This window comes from Cebus imitator, unplaced genomic scaffold (assembly GCF_001604975.1).
Source record: "Cebus imitator isolate Cc_AM_T3 unplaced genomic scaffold, Cebus_imitator-1.0 Scaffold365, whole genome shotgun sequence".
Taxonomy (NCBI): domain Eukaryota; kingdom Metazoa; phylum Chordata; class Mammalia; order Primates; family Cebidae; genus Cebus; species Cebus imitator.
The window spans coordinates 835,091-857,204 of NW_016107680.1; the positions used below are offsets into that span (position 1 = coordinate 835,091).

Consider the following 22,114-nt stretch of genomic DNA (forward strand, 5'->3'; position numbering starts at 1 on the left):
AAAGATTTGAATGTGCAAATCCAAGTTGGCTTCAGTTTTGTATCTTTACCCATTTCCAAATGAAGCATGCAAGTCATAGATTCACACCTTCAGAAACCCCAGTGATTTTCAATCTGCCTTGAAAACGCCAATCTGCAATGGACGGTTCCCTCTTCCAGCCAATAAACAACGGAAGCAACCGAGGAGGCACGGAGGGTTCCATGAGGCCTCAGGACCATCATGCAATGCTATGTGTTCAGCACACACAAGCTGTTCTCACACTTGTGAAAATGGGGGATCCCGGAAACTACATTTGTGCAGGAAACTACTATTTGGCTCTGCTAGGACAGAATAAAAACGGGAAATCCTTCTAGTCATGTGAGCTACTGATCCTAGCTCCTTCTACAGGGCAGGTGTGAGAAGTCACAGATGAACACCTCTCAGGCAAAGCCTTCTGCATCCTGTCGACCCCAGAGGATGGCTGGGGAGAACTCGTGCACTTCGGTCTGAGAAGAACCAACAAGCACTACTGCAGGAGTGTGGCTCTGCGTCTGCAGAGAATGATCCCTTCCACAGATGCACCCCAAACACAACAGCTCCTGAACCGCCCTTCACACAAAACCCCGATGGAGAAAGTGCATTTGTATTCATGAATCCGCAGGACTACCTGCTCCTAGAACAGAAGACAGGGAGCCAGCAGCAGGAGCCTTTACTGGACAGCTGTGTGGAAGCAGCAGGCAGCAAAACAGAGCTGGCACGTCTGGGGTGCTTGCCTGCCCCAGGGTGCCACATGGACTGGGGAAGAGCCGTGGCATCTACAGTCATTGTAATCATGATAAAAATAAAAATAAACAGCAACGTCTTCCTGCACTGCTACTGCCACTCATGAACCGCTGTTTCAACAGTTGTAGCCATCGACGGGTGGGGACTAGAGACTGACAAGGGACACTACACTCAGAGCCCAGCTTCCTTTGTGCTCCTACATTAACACAAGTGTCTTCCCCAACATCTATGCTCCTCCCTACGGCTGTCCTGGGGGTATGGGTGGTGAGATGGCCAAAGATAGCTTTGAAGGTCAGCAGGACATACTAGGAGAGCCCACACAAGAGGCTACAGGCCTTGCTTCTGGTCCTGGTTCTGCCACTAACCAGCTATGACCTTGGGTGAGTCACCTCTCTTCCTGGGACAGGCTCTCCTCATCTGTAAAATGAGGACATGTTTCCATGTTCCAACTTCTGAGTTTTTCCGGTACTCCGTAGGTGGAGAGCAATAATTCTATGCCGCTAGGGGGACCGGGAGAGGAGCAGTTTCTAGAATTTTATCTTAAAAATTATACTCGACTTCACAATGTATCCACATCAGTGCTTTGAACTACTACTTAAATTCCTTAACTCATTCCCCCTAAACCTTTGTGTCAGGTTTCTCCTTGGACGCCCCATGCTTATGGCAATGCTCTGAGCTGGTCCAGCACATACACTTTACGGAAGCATCCCTGCTAGCAAGAGTAGCCCACAGAGCCTGTTTCATACAAACTCACCTGCTTGTATGAAAGCCATTCATAGGGTTGGTCTGGTTTCCGAGAGCCTAAACAGGGGCCATTATCTAAAAAAGAGAAGGAACAATGGATGGGCTGAACACATATAAATTTTCCTAGATTTTAATTTGTATCCCAACCCTATTCTACTAAATATCAGGTAGGCTCAACTTCAGTTCTCAGATAAGAAAGGGTGACTTCAGATTGGAAATGTTTTCTCCCTCAGTTTTGGTCTGATTTTTTATTTGCTTGTTTATTTCTGCTTTGTTTAAGTGCGACAGGAGAGGGGGACAGGGGAGAAAAGGCAAAATCCAACTCTTAAGGACACTTAATTTGTGAATTCCTCTTTACCACCCTACTGGTTTAGACTAGGAGTCAGCAGGTGGGTGGTAAAGAGACCCTGCTGTAGTGGAAATGAGATACCTTTTCAGAAGAGGCATTCGTCAACACTTTGCAAGAAGTCGGAGCATCCTAACTCAGAATATGGAAAGGAAAATATAATTCTTTATGTGTCCAAATTCTGATGACCAAAGGTATCAAGAATTGCCTGGAATCCTAGTTACGTGGGTGAAGTCATGATTGCAGAAAAACAAAACCAAAGAAAAGATGCAAAATGAGGGGACGTGAAGGGGAATTTGTGAAGCAAAAGTTAGGAAATATCAGGATGTGTCCAGATTCCCATTCAGGTTTCAAAGAAGCAAAAGGGGATCAAAATGCATCTGGCTTTGGCATGTTAGGTTTGAGTGTTCGTGAGGGGGCTCTGATTTGATGTGAGGACCTAAGGAAGCAGGACGGAAGGCAGGGCTGGCCCCATCACACAGATCAGGCCCCAGAGAACAGCAGTGTGCTGCACACGCAGATTCAGGAGTCAGCCACGTGGCTGGGGAGGTGACAGCCCAGGCACACTGATTTCTCTGCCATCCCAAGAAACAGTCCTGATGAAAACAAAAAGAGTTCTTCTCGGGCCCTCTCCAACTTACAGAGACTATAAAAAAACAGGGCCATACAAGATGAGTCCAATCAGGTATTGTTTCCAGATGGGGAAAAAACTGCATTAGCCGTATGAAATGATGCAATTTTATTCCTCGAAAACAGAGATGGGCACACTACAGCCAAGGGCCAAATCAGGCCCACTGCCTGTTTCTGTAAACACAGTGATAGTGGCACACAGCCACACTCATTCATTTTTGTTCTGTGTGACACTGCAGTTGAATAGTTGCAACCAAGACCCTATGGTACCAAAGCCAAAATCATTTACTATCAGGCTTTTTACAGAAAATGTACGCCAACTCCGGCTCTAGAACCACTGTCATTAAGCCTCAGGCTGACCGGGGGAACTTAATACTATACCTAGGCTCTGTGATGCCCAGGCTTCAGCATTATTGACTCAATTGGACAGGGATGGGGCCTAGGTCTCAGTATTTTTTAGAAGCTCCCTGATGGCACAAAAGAACAGCTAGAGATGAGAGTCACTGAGAAGCAGGGAGCTCCATCTTTATAAATGGCTGCCTCGGTGCAGTTTCAAAGTACTAGGTTTAAAAACTCTACGCGGGCTCCTTCTATCATTCAACAAACTTCTGCCCCTTATCCAAATGCTGGGTTTTGCCCTTTTGTAGAAGTTTAACTCTACAGTAGCCTAAGAAATAAAAAAAAAAAAAAAAAAGCAAATCGAGACCTGCACAGCAGCTCCCTTTAGTGAGTCCAGATCAGGAAGACTGGACCTGCTCTCCTCCACCTTCTCTGACACACCCATAGAAGGACTTTCATTTTCCAGGGAGAGCAAGTGACCAAAGAAAAGTTATGTGACTTGTCTTCAGATCAGAAGAGTCAAAAGCATAATGTAAGTCACCATGCTCCTAGATGAACGTATATACATTTACATGTATGTGGCAGGTCCTCAAAAGGGCATATCATGCATATCCGATGTTTCCCCCACATCTGGTGGTTTTCTTGGGAACTCCGAGTCTGTCCCACATCCCAGAGCTGTGCCTGTGAGGTGAACTGGTGCATCCCCGTGGTCCTAGGGAGTGTGGGTCAGTGGGAGAGTATGAGCGGGTGTGAGTATGAGCTGCCCTACGAGAGGGTGTCCTGGCCAGGGCAGTTCCCACCTGACACCCTGGGCTGCCCAGATGGGCTCCAGTCACCCATGACGCTGAACCAGAATAAACAGGTAAATACTTATCTTACTTGTTTTTATTAATTGTTCCTAAATGTATGTATCACTCACATTTATTTCAGTGTTTAATATAAGAAGTGTGGTCTTTAGAAGTTTGGTGATGTTTTTCTGACTAGAGAGATGCTGTGGGAATTTAACTCTTGTTCACATCAATTAGCCTATGGGAAAGTTGGTTTTATTATACTCGTTTTCAAGTTGCAGTTTCCAAGAACCTATCAAAGACATTAACTGAGGACTTACCATATACATGCTCTGTGATGCTGAAAAAGAACACACACACACACTTTTTCACATGTCATGTGTTAGGCTGATCCACCTGATGGATATTAACTATCACAGACAAACGCTGACCTTGACACCAACTTTGAAAATGTTCATAAATTAAATAATACACAAGTAAGCTTGCTTTTCCTTTGTGATGGGGCTTAACGTACCTGCTATGGGAACACCGGGACAAACACACTGTGCCAAGGCACCCAATGTTACCAGTGTCAAGTAAAAAACAACAGGCACTTCTTGAGTGCGTATTACACGCAACATATCATGAGGGACAGAGGCAGCAATACCACATGGTTCCTGACCATAAAGAGACTACAATCTAGCTGGCAGTGGCCCAAATTAAAGATAAACATCAGATGATTCAAATAACAAAGCATGGATTCCAAGACCATTTTCAGAGACGAACCTGATATAAGCAAAAACGAAGTGGCTAAAATAGAAAGAGGGTTGGGAAAACCAGAGGGTACTCCTCCCTTCATTGAGGATGCATTAGTGGGGTGCCCACTGGGTGCCAGCCACTGTCAGTGCTATGAAAAGAGATAACTCACAGCCACCCTGTTCTCAAGGAGCTCGGGCTGGGGGGTAGGGGGCAGAATGCCAGGTGAACACCTCTGTGCCATCAGGGGTTATGCAGAAAGAATATAATGTGCTGGGAGGGAAAAGGGAAGAAATGTCTCACTAGGAGGTAGGGGCTGAAAACAACAGACTAGGAAGGTTTTAGAGAAAAGGTAAAATGCAGTGAGAGTTTTAAAAGATCAAGAAGAATACATCAAGCACCCAGGCTGGGGGTAGAAAGAGGCTTTATGATCAAGAAAAAAAGTGCACAAGGCTGGGCGTGGTGGCTCATGCCTGTAGACCCAATGCTTTGGGAGGCTGAGGCAGGAGGATCGCTTGAGGCCAGAAGTTTGAGTCAAGCCTGGGCCACAAAGTAAGACCCCGTTTCTAAAAAACAACAACAAAAAACTGTACAAAGGCTCCAGGCTGGGAGAGAGCAGAGGTAGTGGTGGCTCTGCAGGAAATTCAGTATGACCTGAGGGCCATATACAGGATGCCTGGGAGGGACAGAGACTGGAAAGGAGGTGTGCTGGATGTCACAGGGTTTCTTATGCCACAGTTAGTAATGAAGGGTAATCCCATGAGCCAACATTTCCCAAGTGTCTCTAACAGAATCCTGCCATACTGGGATGTCAGTATTTCTTTCTCAAAATGTGGGTCTCATGGTCAAGTAAGCATGAGAAATGCTGGAGTGGGCCCAGTTTAACAGATCTCTGTATTGCAGGAAACATCAGAGCCCATCGTGCACTGGTGTAACATGTGACTCATCATAAAATACTGGACATGATGCTCATATATTTGAACATGGAGGCCCTGGGGCCACAGGGAATATCTAGAGGGTCCAGTGGGCTTTGGGATTGACTGGGGAAGTTACAGAGGAGACAGAGAGGCCTGAGCGATATTAAGGAGGTGAAAGATAGGAGCAAATGTGTATTTCTGAAAGGCCACTCTTTCTTCATGAAAAATGGCAAGGAGCAGCCACACAGATGCAGGAAAATGCTTACTTGACACATGTATTCCCCTCTGGAAACCTTCGTATAATGTTGTGACATCCTCATAGAAATACACCAAGGGCTCATCACTGTCAAGCAGTGTGGATCTTCGAGCACCACCAGTACCCTATCAAAAAGGAAAAGGGAGCATGTTAGAAGAAAGCGTTAAAAATAAAGATCCTTCATCATGTGATGATATATGTATGCACTGTGGAATGGCTCAATCAAGCTAATTTACATATCCACTCCTTACATCCTTATCATTTATTTGTAATGAGAACACTTAAAATCTACTCTCTTAGTAATTTCAGATATATAGTACATTGTTATTAACTACAGTCACCAACTAACAGTGAACATATAGTCACCATTTTTATTAAAAATAGACGTCCTGAACTTGTTCCTATTATATACCATAAATACATAAAATTTGTATTTTTCCATTAAAAAAATAAAATGTTTAAAAATTAAATATGAAGTCTAACATACAATTATGTTTTTTATATATATATATATATATATATAATTTATGTTGTATATAAGCACCCCTCCAGGGGCTGCCTGCAGAATGGCTGCTCAGGGTCTGCTGAATGACTGAAGCGCAATGTGCTGATGTAAACCAATCATTCACCTGCAGGTAAGCACAGGCTTCAGGGAAACACGCCTAAGACAACAGGGCTGTCAAAAAAGAAAAGAGGTTCACAGACCTGTATGTGCTGGACCTGCCGGATAAGGCCAAAGAGAGCAAGAGGAGAACCAGAAACCGCCACCACTACACACACTGCCAGTCCTCAAGCCACTGCCACCCACGGCACAGAGGACTGACCCTGTTCAGCCCTGGTGGCAACGAACCTCACTTGCTTATACTTCTAAAATGTTACCTATAATTCTTTTTGAGATGATTTCCACTGTTTTAGCTCCTCACCAGCCACAATATCATCTGCTAGAAACTTCACTTCCTTGCACTGCACTTCCTTGCATAGCATCTCTAACAGTTAAAATCATCAGCTGCAAAACATATGAATGTGCAGAGACAGGTTTTTACTAGTTTTATTTGCAGCATTTATAGGTATGCAGATTTGACATCGATGTGCACCTTTCTCTAGGCCATCTTCATCTGTTGGCTTCCTAAGTATACTTGCTATGTGTAGGAACTCCCAACCATGTAGGTAAGGTGGCAGGGCCTAGCCTCCCACAGTGACAGCCGTAGTCTCTAGAGGTGGCACGTCTCCACTGTGAGCTGCTCAGTCCTCTGGGGCCAAAGGACACTGGAACGCATCCAGACATCCACAGAAAGCCAAAAAGCACTCTTTACAGACTGATGAATAAAAGCCCAATGACTATGATGTGAGAGCCTATCTTTTTTTTTTTTTTTTTTTTTTTTTTTTTGGGGGGGGCTTTTTTTTTTTTTTTTTTTTTTTAATTTCGGAGAGGGGCCTTCACTTTTGCAACAGTCTGAAAACCCTTGGAGAAATTAGACTGTGATATGAGAACTTCTGGTACCAACAGGAAAGAGCTGTCCAAAAGTGGATGAGATCATTTCTGGCTTAAGAAAACAGGAGACACCAAAAACAAGGGAGAAAACCTAAGTCTCAGAGCAGACAGTCTGGGCAGGCAGCGCTGAGAAGGAAATGAATGGGTGCCAGGGGGTGTAGTGACATGGAGACCCCTTAGAAGGTGATGACTGCCTGATCTGTTTCCACAGGCTCTGCTACTTCTGTTAGGATTATCCACTCCTCTTCCTACAAGCTCTTTTGCTTTTTGTCCCCCCTTAAGTTATAATGTATATACTGCTTAAAAACCATTTAAGACTGGGCACGATGGCTCATGCCTGTAATCCCAGCACTTTGGGAGGCCGAGGCGGGCAGATCACGAGGTCAGGAGATCGAGACCATCCTGGCCAACAAAGTGAAATCCCGTCTCTACTAAAAATACAAAAAAATAAGCAGCGCATGGTGGTGCACACCTGTAGTCCCAGCTATTCAGGATGCTGAGGCAGGAGAATCGCTTAAACACAGGAGGCAGAGGTTGCAGTAAGCCAATATCGTGCCACTGCACTCCAGCCTGGTAACACAGCGAGACTCCATCTCAAAAAACAAAAACAAAAAACAAACATTTAAGTGATACAGAAGAACATCAAGGAAAAATGATTACTATTAATAGTCTGGTAAATTTCTACCAGTCTTTTATCTATGCTTATACATTTATAGACATTCTGTCAATACCTACTGTGTGCTACATATGTGTAACCTCTTGATCCAAAACTGCAAATAGTTTTCTGGAGTAAATATGGCCCAATCATATCTTTTAATCATCACACTGTCTTCTTTCTCTTGGCAGAAACTTTCTAACACCTATAGCCATGATTCAAAACATTCTTTTTTTTTTTTTGAGACAGAGTTTTACTCTTGTTACCCAGGCTGGAGTGCAATGGCGCGATCTCGGCTCACTGCAACCTCTGCCTCCTGGGTTCAGGTAATTCTCCTGCCTCAGCCTCCCGAATAGCTGGGATTACAGGCACATGCCACCATGCCCAGCTGATTTTTTGTAGTTTTAGTAGAGACGGGTTTCACCATGTTGACCAGGATGGTCTCGATCTCTTCACCTCGTGATCCACCCGCCTCGGCCTCCCAAAGTGCTGGGGATTCCAAACATCCTTATTAAGCTACTTTATAAAGCAAAAAAGTTATTCTTTGTGTGCGTAAGAATGGAAGAATATCTTCACTTCAGTATCTTGCATTACTTAATCGCTGAGTCTGCTTTCTTTTCTGTAAAATGGAGACATCATGAATCTACTTACAGGGTTATTTTTTGTTAAAGAAGAACTTTCCTGTAAAATATGATGGTGTCGAATATTACTCGTGCACCCAGTAACATGCTCTAACTATAGTACAAGTCCTCTATCACCTCAATCTTGATGCCAACAAATAGGCTGAAATTCAGAAGGAATTTTGTGGCTTTGTAGTGAGTATCAGAAGCCTCCTCAACCTATGATGCCGCCAAAAACACCTAGTGCACCAAGGCTAAGGTAGAAAGAGAAAGGAGGAAAGGACAAAATGATAGAAAATAGGAAAAATGAGAGGGAGTGAAAAGAAATAAGAAAAGTACGACAGATGCATGGTGAAGTGTGCTTGTCTCAACATGGCCTGGAGATGCAGCAGGCCTGGCTGCACAGGGAGGTCCTCACAATGCTCTTCTTAGGATGGTACCTTCTATATCTCTTGACACAATAGAAATGCATTCATGGTCTTTTTCAAGGCTATCTCTTCAAAAGCAACACCACTTTCTGCACTCAGCAGAGGAGTACCCCTAGCTATGAATGGGCAGATGGGCATAAGGTGAACAAGACACATCCTTGTTCTGAAGGAGCCCAAGTCTTGTCTCTGAGTGACCAGAGGGACTCCAAGGAACACTGGCTGTGCAGAAGAGTGCAGGCAGAGTCAGGATGAGCAGAAAGAAGTGGGACTGAAAGCTCAGGTGCACAGGCCCACCCGAGAGCCAAGGTTCTTTGTCACAGTGTGGTCTGGGGAACACCTGGCACTTGTTAAGAAAGCAAATCACACCAGACCTGTTGAATCAGAAATTCTGGGGGTGCAACCCAGCAATGCTTTAAGAAGCCCTCTGGGGGGATACTAAAGTTTGAGATGCACCTTCCTAGGGACAGCAAGGTCTCCCAACAGGGAAGTGGTAAAGATGGGCTAATGGGTTAGAAAGAAATCTGCAAGAAGCGGTGTGTGGAACAGGAGGGAGGGGAGAGACTGGAGAGAAGCCAACTCCTACAGACCTGGCTAGGTCGGTGGCAGTGGGGAGCAGAGAAGGACCGAGACACTGGGCGTGCTGCAGCACTCATGAACGGGATTTGACAGGCAATGGGGTGTAGACAAAAAGAAGGAGGGCTGAGAAGGAAAACTGTTCCCTTTAATCAAACAGAAGGCTGGGCACTGGGGTAGGCTTCAGAAAAGAGGTTGGGTTTAGCTTTGGACATACAGAGACCACATCTCTTCACGACAGGCCAACTACCTTTCCCTGGTCAACTTCCCAAATTTTCTTTTGAGAACCACTGCTCTGCAGGACCATTTTATAACAAACTTTTAGCTAAATAATTAGTTAGTTAGGTTTATGTTTTTGGTGGCGTATAATCTTTTGGAATCCGTGAAACATGGAGGCAAACGAGCTAAATCAAAGTGAAAGAAGTGAATGATATCCCCAACAAAGCATCATCTTGACACTGTAACCTGGGGCGTGATATTTATTATTACACTGATCAGCAATTAGAATAATGAGAAAAGTTTGAAAATGAAGCAGTAAATGAGACATCTGCCAAAAGGAGACACTAATTGAAGGCTCCATGATACTGGATAAAAGGTCATACTGTCATTCAGTTGTCAGATATAACCATCATTTCAAGAAAGGGGGTTGAATAAGAAGGGGGAAGGGCACAAAACATTAATATCTGTGCTTCAAAATCCACAGCTCTATGAAAGGACCACACATTCCAATAATTAATCTTTCTTTTTTTTTTTTTTTTTCGATTTTTTTTCGAAATAGGGTCGTGCTCTGTTGCCTAGGCTGGCGTTCAGTGCCATCATCAGGGCTGACTGCGGTCTCAACCGTCTGGTCTCGAGCAATCCTCCCACTTAACCTCCTGAGTAGCTGAAACCACAGACACACGCCACCTCACCTGGCTCATTTTTTAATTATTTGTAGAGACAAGGTCTTACTATGTTTTCCAGGTTGGTCTCAAACTCCTGGGCTCAAGTGATCCTTCTGCCTCAGCCTCCCAAAGTACTGGGATTACAGGCGTGAGCCACTGTACCCCGCCAAGTGTTACCATTCTTTGAACAAAAATGCTATATTTAAAACCGAGTTTCAGCAACCTTAGTTATATCTACATAAGCAAGGGGCTGCAAGCCGAGTGCTGGGAAGCACAGCTGTAACAATTGGAGCCCAAAAGACCTCTGTAGGTTTTGCAAGATAGAGTCACTTCAAAAGCTGGGGATTTAAATACTATATTATGTATGTCCAAGTGGCTATTTCTAGGAACGCCTATTTAAATTTAAAAATTGCTTAAATTTGGCCTTTATGGCCTTCCAACATAACCTATTGATGGGGGGAGAGGGGGCAGTGTGTGTGGGAGTCGCTTGGCTCAAGAAACAGGGTAAGCAAAGCAGATAACCCCAACTGAATGTGCAGGACAACAGTCATGAGCCAGTGAGTCAACAGGCATTATGGATATTTTATTTCTTCTGCTACAGACCTCCTTAAAGTGGTTATACAGTTTTCCCAGTTGAAAAAAAAAAAGATGGTAAGTCAAACCCACTACAGTGAAATTGTGGTCACAAGTATATTCCACAACACCTCTACCAGCTAAGGTTCCTCCCGAGGTCAGTGCCCCACAGGGGCTGAATTAGGAAACAAGTCCAAGTTCCCCTGGGGGCACGAAGGGCAGAAAACCCTGAAACCTTGAACATCTGCATATCAAAGGTTCCCAAGGCCAGAACGCTCACCAGTATTTAACTAATAGGAACACAATGGCCAGGTATTTTGTGCTATTCTCCTCCTTAAATGCAAAAGCAAATTACGCCCTTGAGGATTTCTTAGGGGTAGAGATTTCAAGCTTTACCAATCAGGGTCTCCTAAGTCTCCATCTCCAAAGGGCACTACAGGGCATAGCAGTTAAATGACTGTGTGTTGTTACTGTTTATGCAAGAGAGGGATGGGGGGTGGATGCAGGGCGAAAGGGAGAAAGGAGGGGAGAGTGAGAGAGAGCAGGGAAAGGAAGAGAAGGGGGAGAGGCAGAGCCAAGTGATTTCTAAAGAGATTACCAAAGACGCGGCTGGGTTCTAACGCGGGATCCATCTCTAGGATGCAAAGGAGCATGAAGAACCACAGTCCGGGGGTAAAAATGATTCCTTTTTGTTCCTTCTAATACCTACCAGGTGGTCTATACAGCTGTTCCCCTCTAGAATATCCAAATCCACAGGGCACAGTACTGGCATATAACCTAGGCACATCTTTCCTATCCTCTAAATAGTCTCTCTAACGACAAGGAAAAAATGTCTGTCTGTGTTCAATACAGACAAAACCATCCATTTACTGCCACGGAATATTTTTAACCCATGGATGCAGAGCGCCAACCGTATCCTTCCCAGCATTTACATCTTACACGCATCTTAGGTTGCTCAGAACACCGTCACGTGCTGCTTTTTGTAAACAGACACAAAACTACTTTTCCATCCAGTGACCTTTCAGAGAGGAACTCTGGCAGTCAGTTCTCGTATCTAGCTAACTACATCTCTGATCTATTACACTAGGTCTTTTAAAGGCCAGCCTCTGGGCAACTCCCTCTCCACGATAATTTATAAATGACAATGGACAGATATTTTTAAAATTCCAGATTCCACCCCCAACACAGTGAACTGTAAATGTCACAAGGTAACAATGAGTCCTCATGCTCACTATTCATGCTCACTATTTTTAACTAGCTGACTTCCCAAGATCCTTTCCTCCCAGCAGAAAGGACAGAACTATCCTGACATCGTGCAGCAAAGACAGAAAGGCGAGGGAATGTCTACAGAGCCTGCTAAAGGCCAGGCCCTCTACAGATGAGGAAGCTCAGACTCAGGGGCCGCCTCCATTCTCAGCCCCATGTCCACCATGTAGTGGAGCAGAGGTTTGAACCCAGCTCAGTGAGACATCCAGATATATCAAGGTTTGCTTTACGGTTCACAGCCAGGTCCCAAACCCAAACATGCACACGGCCTTTATTTGTGTGTGGAGACATCCTTCATCCTTGAAGAGGTAGGGTCCAGATCACATGTGCCTGGCTGGGTTTTCTGATTCTTCGACACTTGCCTCTAATCCTCAGAACCTTTTTTCTTTTCATTCCTAGTTCATCTCCAGTTTCCAACTTCCTGGCTCCCCACTATCCCAATCAGAGGATTTGCTGAAGAGGGACAGGGTAGGGGTAGGAGGCTGACATGGTACTTTGCAAAATATCTCATCACCAGAAAAAAAATCAGCTGACCACAAGAGGGAAAGTATTACCCTCCCACCTCGATGAAAGGGAAGAAAATCTGAAGTCAAACATCCAAATTCCTACAAATACACTCATTCCAGAAAACAGGACTGCCAGTAGAATTTTTACATGTCAACCATTTGAATATACAAGGCATTCTGCTTCACTTCTGCCTAGTCAAAGAAGCCACATTCCTATCTACTACCTTTGGTCGGTTTTTGGACACTGGTTGCTGAAGGGATTTTGTCAAGAAACACAGACGGCCTACGCTGGTCATTTTTCATTTGGTACCAGTCAGCTCCATTTGGGGGAGGCTATTTTCAAACATGAGCAAATACTACAGCACGTGTTTCTGTCATTTACGTGTATATACGTCCTTTGTTTGATGAAGCCTCTGAGAAGTGGCATCATTTGTACAAAGTCAAATTGTGTTTCCAGGTCTGCTTTATCATATTCCCTATATATCCGTAGGACCTTCGGCTTTTTCTTCCTGGGTAAAAGGAGCCCGGAAATAGTTTTTCAAAGATAACAATCAACCTCTTTCTTTCCTTGAATTCCTAAGCCAGGCACTTAATACTCCTGTGGCCTGGTCTTGGCATAAAGATCAGAAACTATGCCTTCAGTTTTCACCCTGCAGGGCGCCCCCGACAACCACCATTGCTCATTACCAGTGCTGACACTTTCCTACCTAAGTCAGCCACCTAAAAACGTCTCTAAGTCAGCAGACAGGTCTTACAGTCTCTTAGAGAGCAACTCAGTTGTTTCCTATAATGTGAGTTTTATAAGGAAAAAGTAATTTAGCAAGATTTGTTCATAATTTGTTATTAAGAAGCTCATGAAGTTTCAGAAAAGGTGCTAAAATTACCTCAGGGCATGAAAACGCTGGTTTTGCACCCTGCCCTGCCAGAATAACATTTCTGAAGAATAACAGCCCTCTAAGCATACTCTCCACCCACCTATGACGGTTATTACTGAGTCAACTTAATTGGATCGAAGGATACGAAGTATTGATCCTCAGGGTTTCTGTGAGGGTGTTGCCAAAGGAGACTGACATTTGAGTCAGTGGGCTGAGAAAGGCAGACCCACCCTTAATCTGGGAGGGCAAAATCTAATCAGCTGCCAGCACAGCCAGAATAAAAAGGAGGCAGAAGAATGTGAAGACCAGACTGGCTTAGCCTCCCAGCTTACATCTTTCTCCCGTGCTGGATGCTTCCTGCCCTTGGACATCAGACTCCGCGTCCTTCACCGTTGGGACTCGGACTGGCTTCCTTGCTCCTCAGCTAGCAGACGGCCTACTGTGGGCTCTTGTGATCATGTGAGTTAATACTCCTTAATAAACTTATACATATGAACACACACACACACACACACACATATATATAGATACATATCCATCCTAGTAGTGCTGTCCCTCTAGAGAGCCCTGACTAATATACCACTCCACTGCCCCTATGGCCAGGGCTGCCTGCAGGAAATGCCCTCAAACGCTGGAATACTTTTCAGGAATTCCCTGAGTACCAAGTCAGCAAAGTTGCTAGGGGTAGAATTAAAAGGGGATATCTTTGCTCCCATCTTCATTTGACCACTTGCACAATTATATTGCTATCAAAACCATGAAAGAACAGGCCATGGGGAATAGTGACCTGGAATCCACAACCACACATGGTAAGTAAATGGAAGTTAATGCCTAAAACCAGCCAAGATTCACATACAGATGAGGGACAAAGATGAAACTAGAGCACTGGATCAGGAGATTCTTCTGAAGTCTCACACACTTCTAGTTAAATACACATCGGATAACTGATTTCTGTTCCAAAGCTTCCCAGAGATGAGAGTTAAGTTTACATTTACAAATGACTGCAGAAACAGTATTTATTAGGTCACATTTACAAATAACCGCAGAAACAACCAGAGGCCACTACTGTTCCTACTACTTCTCTCTTCCTCTCCGTGTTTACCTGCTACCTCCCACCTGGTTCAAATTCATTCATCTATCACCCTATCTTGCAGCTGACTGTGACATTCCTTCTACAGACCCACCAGGCTGGTGTCAGTGAGGGCGAGTGACATCACCATCCAACCCAACCCAACTGCCCTTCCTGCACAGCTCCCTTCCTGCCCTCTCCCGGCAGTTTCCACCTGGGCTTGTCCCCAGATGTCTGCCTTACAGACATGTGTAATCCTGCCCGGATCAACAACAGTTCACGCTCAGTGGGCCCCAGCCACTCAAGTCCAAAAGGGTGCCTCGCCACCCTGAGTGTTTCCACTGGCATGACCCCTATAGGCCTGCACTTGCTTTATCTCCACAAGTCAGGTGTGAGTCTTCATAAAAACTTATCAATCAACGAGCTGTTCTCTTCTCCTGCAAAAATTACTTCTCCCAGTTTGCAAGTGGGCCTTTACATGCATACAAGTGTGAGACGTATGGTTATGTGAAATGAGGGATTCCACCAGCCACATGGGGAAATCCTACTCAGTAATATGCACCATATACACCCTCTAAACATGGACGAAGGACACCAGTCCTTGTCGCAGTATGCATGTGAGCTGGGAGGTCTGTGGTTTGTTCATGAAGGCCACGACGCTGAGAAGGGCTGTGTGGGCCGTGACTTTTGAACTGTAAAACCATGCTGTTGACTGAGCACTGCTTCCACAGCCTGGATGTGCCACCTTTAGTTGGCTTCTTCCAAATCCTATATTCTATGGCACGAAAACAAGTCACTTGCATTGATTGCTCTCAGTCTTAAGATGGCTCTCACCCTCTGCCAAGGGCATGGGGTCTGGGCAGTATTTCCTGCTGGCCTGGGGCTCCCTGAAGGCGCCATCCTGTTCTGCCCTGGTACTTTGCATATCATGCAGGAGAAACTCAAGTCCTTGCTGAATGAATACAGATCTGACAACTATTCTCTGTGAGCTGTGGAGAATTAAACCCAAAGTGTCGCATCCTCTGTAGCAGGCTTTAAGAAGCACAGGATTAAAATGCTAAAGCAAGTTGCTAACCATATATATATGCCAACATATGGATATATACATTTCAGTCTCTCATGAAAAGGGCTACCAGCCAGCATGTGACCTGGAGATCATGAGACTAATGGCGTGAAATTTAGTCATCCAAGTAGGAAACAGGATCAGCTATGCTCAAGGAACTGGTTCTATGTATTAAAAGATAAGAACCCAGGCTGGAACCTGCTCTGATAATAGTCTAAACAGTGAATCTGTGGTAGACTAACTGGGTTAGTCACCAGGAGTAAACCTTAATCCAGGTTCTGATATTCTTAAAATTAAGTCTTAGAAAAGACTTGAAGGCATAAACTTGCTGAAATTTATTCCCTTCTCTAATATTTAAAAACAAACAACAAATATCACAGGTTTTTGTTTAAGTAAATTATAATCTTGTAGTAGTTGTCAAAAATCTTTCTGAACTAATTTGACAAGTCAGTCATCTCACGCCACCATGCCACCTCTCTCCTAAGAAGAGGAACTCAGACACTCTCTTTGGAGGGTCTCCATGCCGCTGGCTTAGAAGGAGCAGAAAAAGGGCAGATGCCACTTGCATGGGGCTCATCACTAATGGCTTCCTCTGGCACACAGGACCACACAGGAGCCATTCCCATTCCCAGGTGACACCAGAGCCCATTATCCAAAATTCCAGTGGCTCACCTCAGTCCAGCGAACTGCTTCCACAGGAAGCACCCTTTGAGGGTGCTTCCAATCCAGAGCAGGGCCAGGTTGGCTGTGCTGGTGCAGTGCTGAATGTGAGACAAGGTAGCCTCCAGAACATCTCAGACAGTCTGGGCTTCTGTGAATGTCGTAGGGGTCCATACGAACCGGGAGCAGCAGGTGTTGCACAGGACTTGCCTGCACTACTACCTCCTTCAGCAATTACAAAGGTTCTCATCTATGTTCATAAAGGTTCATGTCCTAAATCTCTCAACCTCTGATAGGTGGACCTGAAACTCTATCAGGTCCAAGTTCTGCTCTGACTCCACCTATGTCTGAGCTGGGTCAGGGACAGAGGATGAGGGAAGGGCAGAACCGCTCAGGTTTTCACAGTCCTGTGCCCCTTTCATACCAGTCCTCATTACTATCTGATTCTTTCTATTTTTTATTTTTTGAGATGGAGTCTTGCTCTGTCGCCTAAGCTGGAATGCAATTGCATGATCTCAGCTCACTACAACTTCTGCCTCCCGGGTTCAAGCAATTCCCCCGTCTCAACCTCCCAAATAGCTGGGACTACAGGCTCATGCCACCACACCTGGCTAATTTTTGTATTTTTAGTAGAGATGGGGTTTCACCATATTGGTCAGGCTGGTCTTGAACTCCTGACCTCAGGTGATCCACCTGCCTCAGCCTCCTAAAGTGCTGGGATTACAGGCATGAGCCACTGTGCCCAGCCCACTAAGCCCACTACCCAATTCTTGACAATTTCTGATCCGATACCCAACAGAACCTAGACTCTGATTTTATTTCACCTGTCCCTTTTGTTCCTTCCATTTCCAGGACTACCTTTAGACTCATTTGCCTGTATGTCCATTTTCAAGAGAACCTGCTCTAGGTGAGGCGCTGGACCTCACACTTGTAACCCCAGCACTTTGGGAGGCCAAGGTGGGAGGATTGCTTGAGCCTAGGAGTTTGAGACTAGCCTGGGCAACATAGCAAGACCTCATCTCTAAAAAAACTAATGATTTTAATTAGCTGGGCATGATGGTGCATGCCTATAGTTCTAGCTACTCTCGGAGGTAGAGGTGAGAAGACAGCTTGAGCCCAGGAGTTTGAGGCTGTACTGAGCTGTAACACCATGCACTCCAGCCTGGGCGACAGAGCGAGACTCCATCTCTAAATAAACAAAGGCTGCTCCTGGGTTCAGAGGCTCAAGCCACTGACTCTTCAAATTGATCTGGACAGATTCCAAAACTTTCATTATCCTGGGTTACTGCCCCCTTCCCCAAAGCCCTCGTTATAATATACAATTTTCTACTACTATAATAAGGGCAACATAACAGAGTTCTGGGCCTTCCACTAACTGTTTGATACAATTTTACCTCTTTGGACTCAGTTTTCTTGTGTATAAAATGTGAAGGTTAAAAGAGAAAGGGAAAAAACTAACATTTGCTGTTTACTTATTGTGGGGCAAGCAGACATTGCATACTCAGTCCTCTTAGCAACACTGAAGGAGAAAACGTACTGTCCCTTCTGTTTTCCACATAAGGAATCTGAAGGTCAGAAGAGCCTGGTGAACTTGCCCAAGGCTGCCTGGCGTAAGTTGGATTCCAGTCCCACATCTGCCCCATCCCTCTTTTCCCTGGTCCCTTTCCACTCCAACATGTTCCTGTACTTTGCTTAACTGCAACCACGTGTGTCTAGGCTCTGGCCGATCCCAAAGGGGTTCCAGTCCCTCCAGTGAAGACCGTTTTCACTAGGGGGCCATGGGGCTTCAAACTGAGCAGGCTAAAACATTTCGCCAGGCTAAACCGGAACATCAGCTGACACCGGAAATCTTGCATCATCTGTGACAGTGATGTAAAAACAAACCAAACCCACCAAATCTGCTTCCATCCACTGATCAAAGTCACAAAGCAGCAGGAGGAAAATCCTTCAGAAGATGGAAGTTCTTCCTTGGCATGCAGGGAGTCACAGTTATGGTTGTGAGCTGCCACTCCAGACCCAGGGACATGGTTCTTCAGACAGGGCCCTGATCAGTCCAGGCTCCAAAACTTAGGAAACACTTTTTGGTTTCTGTTCCTAACCCAGCTTGTCTGTCCCGTTCTCTAATTTAGGTCTTCATTAGAGGTCACCAGCATGAGTGCTAACATCCTCTGTTTTTCTAAGAGACAGGGTCTTGCTCTGTTGCCCAGGCTGGATTGAGCAGCAGACTCATAGCTCACTGCAGCCTCCAACTCAAGGGCTCAAACAATTCGTCTACTGAGTAGCTGGGACTACAGGCATGAGCGACCACCCCAACTAATTAAAATAAAATTTATAGAGATGAGGTCTTGCTATGTTGCCCAGGCTGGTCTCAAACTCCAGGCCTCAAGAAATCCTCTCACCTTGGCCTCCCAAAGTGCTGGAATTACAGTCATGGGCCACTGCATCCAGCCCTACAATATTGATTTTTAAAAGGAAATTTCGAAAGGTGTAACTTACAAAGAACCTCTGTGCTACTGCCTTAAAAATCAGTAGCTGGGTGACAGCCAGCGTGGGTTGTGATGAGAAGTGGCTAAACCAAAAAATGCAGGTTCTTCTCATTTTATTGTCCATGTAAACTTTATTGGATGAGGAGGGTGATAAAAATTGTGCATGTGAGATGCGGATGCAGAGTAAGGGTGGGAAATGGTAAACCCTGCTTACTTGTTTTCAAAGTAGGGACAGAGCAACAATATTCCACTCCGACTGCCAGCCCCTGTAGCACTCTAGATGCACAGGTTCTTCACCAGTGCCTTATGAAATGACTCAAGCTCCTCTTTCCATGTCCTAGATGTCCATTGGATGATGCTAGCTATATCAAAGCATCTGTAATTATTAAGCACCATAATTCCACGGCTACTTTTAAATTTTTTTTTTTTTTTGGGACGGAGTTTCGCTCTTGTTACCCAGGCTGGAGTGCAATGGCGCAATCTCGGCTCACCGCAACCTCCACCTCCTGGGTTCAGGCAATTCTCCTGCCTCAGCCTCCCGAGTAGCTGGGACTACAGGCACGCACCATCATGCCCAGCTAATTTTTGTATTTTTAGTAGAGACGGGGTTTCACCTTGTTGACCAGGATGGTCTCAATCTCTTGACCTCGTGATCCACCCGCCTCGGCCTCCCACAGTGCTGGGATTACAGGCTTGAGCCACCGTGCCCGGCCTTAAATTTAAATTTTTAACTTATTTTTTTAAAAAGGCAAAGCAAGCTTAGTATCTATTTCTAAGCCACACACATTCTGAAAGTAAGAGCTAAATCAATTTTCTATAAACAGAGAAAAATCAGGAAGCCTCTTTACTGGGCAGTAAAATTATAGATTTTCATTTTTTGCTGCATATCCGAATTTTTAAATTGTTCTATAGAGGACATTTGTAATTATTTTAATAAGGCACAATGCCTTTATGCTAAGCTAAAGTCTTAAAACCACACGTTAAGTGCCTCCACAATTTCTCATATAATAGGAATTACTCATTTCTTACAATTACTGCTAAATTATACATGTCTTAACTCTGCACTTGCCAACAACTCTTCATAGAGATGGCAGTGCTGCCGTGACACATCAGGTGCTCTGCCAGTAGATAAGGAAAGCCAGAACCTCACAGGAATCCCTTAGGGAAAGGGAGATTCCACTCATTACTGGTATGTGATTAGCTGAGGTGAAACATTAAGGTACCCTGACCTTCTAAATAGAAATCAAGTAGAAAATTAACTTTTCTCAGCAGTAGTTCAGTCATTCTATATTTATATTTTGGCATGAATTAGACTGAATAATCTTTTATATATTTTAAGAGTTTCATATCAATGAATCCAAGAACTTGTCTAAAATAAAACAAAGACCTAGAATCCTATAAATAACAAAATGCTGACTCCAGCCAGGACTTTATGTAGAAGGGCACACACTCCCTTTGCAGCGGTCAGCCCCGGAGGGTGGGGAAGGCCCTCCATCTCTTACATCTGGAAGCAGTAAATGGGAGGATCCTGTGTTTCACAACGTTTCACAACGTTCTTCTGCGTATCTGCTGAACACGGGAAACACTAAAGGGTGACTGACTTGGGTAGGGGAAAGCAAGTGACCACAGAGAAAGGCAAAAAACAGTGAGGAGTAGAAGTACTACTGAGCATGCGGCCTCCTCATCTTCTCCACACCCCGCCTTTCTCACTAGGGAAGGCAGGGAGGGCAGGAGCACTAAGAAAGAATCTTCCTCAAAAGATCCTAAGGTTTCCCTATGCCATCCCACCTATTAAGCCCTAATCACCTGCGTTCTGGTTTCATTTTCCTAACAAGAGCGCACAGCTTCCAGTTTGCCCAAGTCACACACACAACCACAGCACTCAGCAATCCAGCCAGACGTGCCTCTTAAGCGTTGTTTCTTCATGTCCTACCCTGAATTCTGCAGCCACGTTCTTCTGCCAGCCCCATTCTACCTGAAATCCCAAAGTCCCTTTCAACAGCCTGAGGATGTGTTGTAAGTATTAGACGCACCAAGTATTAGATGCACGTGCAAACATTCTTGTGGTAACATTTGTTTGATAACTCTCATTCCTGCCAGAATCTAACCCCTGTGAGAACAGGGGCTCTGTGCTGTCTTTTTCCTTGTGGAATCCTCTGGGCTGACCACAGTGCCTAGCACAGGGCAGAAACTCAACGTGATTTCTAGAATGAGCTTCCATGTGACTAGAGGTAAACACCCAACCAACATATCTCATCTGTCCCTGTGCCTATATTTTGCCCTGTACCTCTGTCAATAATTTGTTTGTTTAGGACATTTCCACTTATAAAGTGCCCTCACAAACAAATATTTGATTGTGATTGTGATCTTGATTGATATCACATTCAACAGGGCTTAACTCATCTATGCAAATGCAGAGAAAACACATGAGGACAGGCTGGGCCCTCCACTCACCGCCACTTCCACCGACTGCATGGAGAGGTCACATGGTGGCTTCAGGGCTTTGGGTCTCGTGGCGTACCAGAAAGTGGTCAGTGCTGCAAAAGCTCCGAAGCCCATAAGTGTGTTGGTTGGAAGGGTACGCACGTACTGGCGGAAGTCAACCAGCTCTGGCATTCGAAAATACCGGAACAACTCGTGGGCTTGCATTGTCCTGTGTTGATAGTTCTCTAAGCTGAATTCTGTTGGAAGAGAAAAATGTCATGTTCATTCCAGGGAAGCAGGACTCCTCTCCAGAACTCCAGAATTCCCAAAGGCCAGCCATTTAACTGGGTAGCTGGCCGGCCAGTCCAGGCATTAAACCCACAGTATAATGGTCCAGGTCTTTTCCTGGCTGTCAAGTGTCACTTTTTAAAAAATACTTTAGGATTTCATTTTCATTCTATTTCTCCATTATCTTGTATTGAAAAAACCCATTATCTTCCTTTCATTAACCATATCAAAAATATTTTACTCACAAGGAATTCTTCCCATAAAAACTCAAATAGATAGATTGAACTTTCTATTTGCTTCTTTGATATTATGTCTCTGCTCTCATCCACCTAATCAACAACACCTGACTCTCATTATCAAGGCTAATGGGAATATGAGTGAAGGGGAAGAATAAGCCCAAACCACCTAAGGGCCATAAGTTTCTATTTCTTCCAACAGACCTCAGAACAAGTTCCCAAACAGGTTAAACAGACCAATCTAAATTTCACCTTCCTGTACGCTTCAAACCACAAAAGTGGCAATACAAATGCTGGGAAACCCACAGCTGGCTATTCTGGTAAGATCAGTTTCTTTTACATTCCCCAAGACATTATATAAAAAAGAAACAAACAGATAAATTGATGTGCATAAATTTTAAACGAACCACCAGATATCTAAAGACAGAATACAGCACAGTGTTTGAGAGAAACTACAGAATACTATTTAAAATTCCAGATGCGGCTGGGTGCAGTGGCT

General features: G+C 44.7%; 1 protein-coding gene across 5 annotated transcripts in view; it reads right to left on the reverse strand.

Annotated features, from left to right (window-relative positions):
• ACSL1 (acyl-CoA synthetase long chain family member 1) overlaps positions 1-22,114 on the reverse strand; it is a 72,120-nt gene that overhangs the window by 27,877 nt on the left and 22,129 nt on the right. For 4 of the 5 annotated variants that reach the window (XM_017506903.2, XM_017506906.1, XM_017506905.1 and 1 more), the window contains exons 2-4: positions 21,122-21,348; positions 5,528-5,642; positions 1,517-1,581 (exon numbers count right to left, since the gene is read on the reverse strand). In XM_017506903.2, coding sequence (XP_017362392.1) covers positions 1,517-1,581; positions 5,528-5,642; positions 21,122-21,316 — 375 coding nt within the window. In that variant the 5' untranslated portion in view covers positions 21,317-21,348. Of the gene's footprint in view, positions 1-1,516; positions 1,582-5,527; positions 5,643-21,121; positions 21,349-22,114 lie in introns of those variants that run through there. The other variant, XM_037730883.1, reaches the window with a different exon arrangement.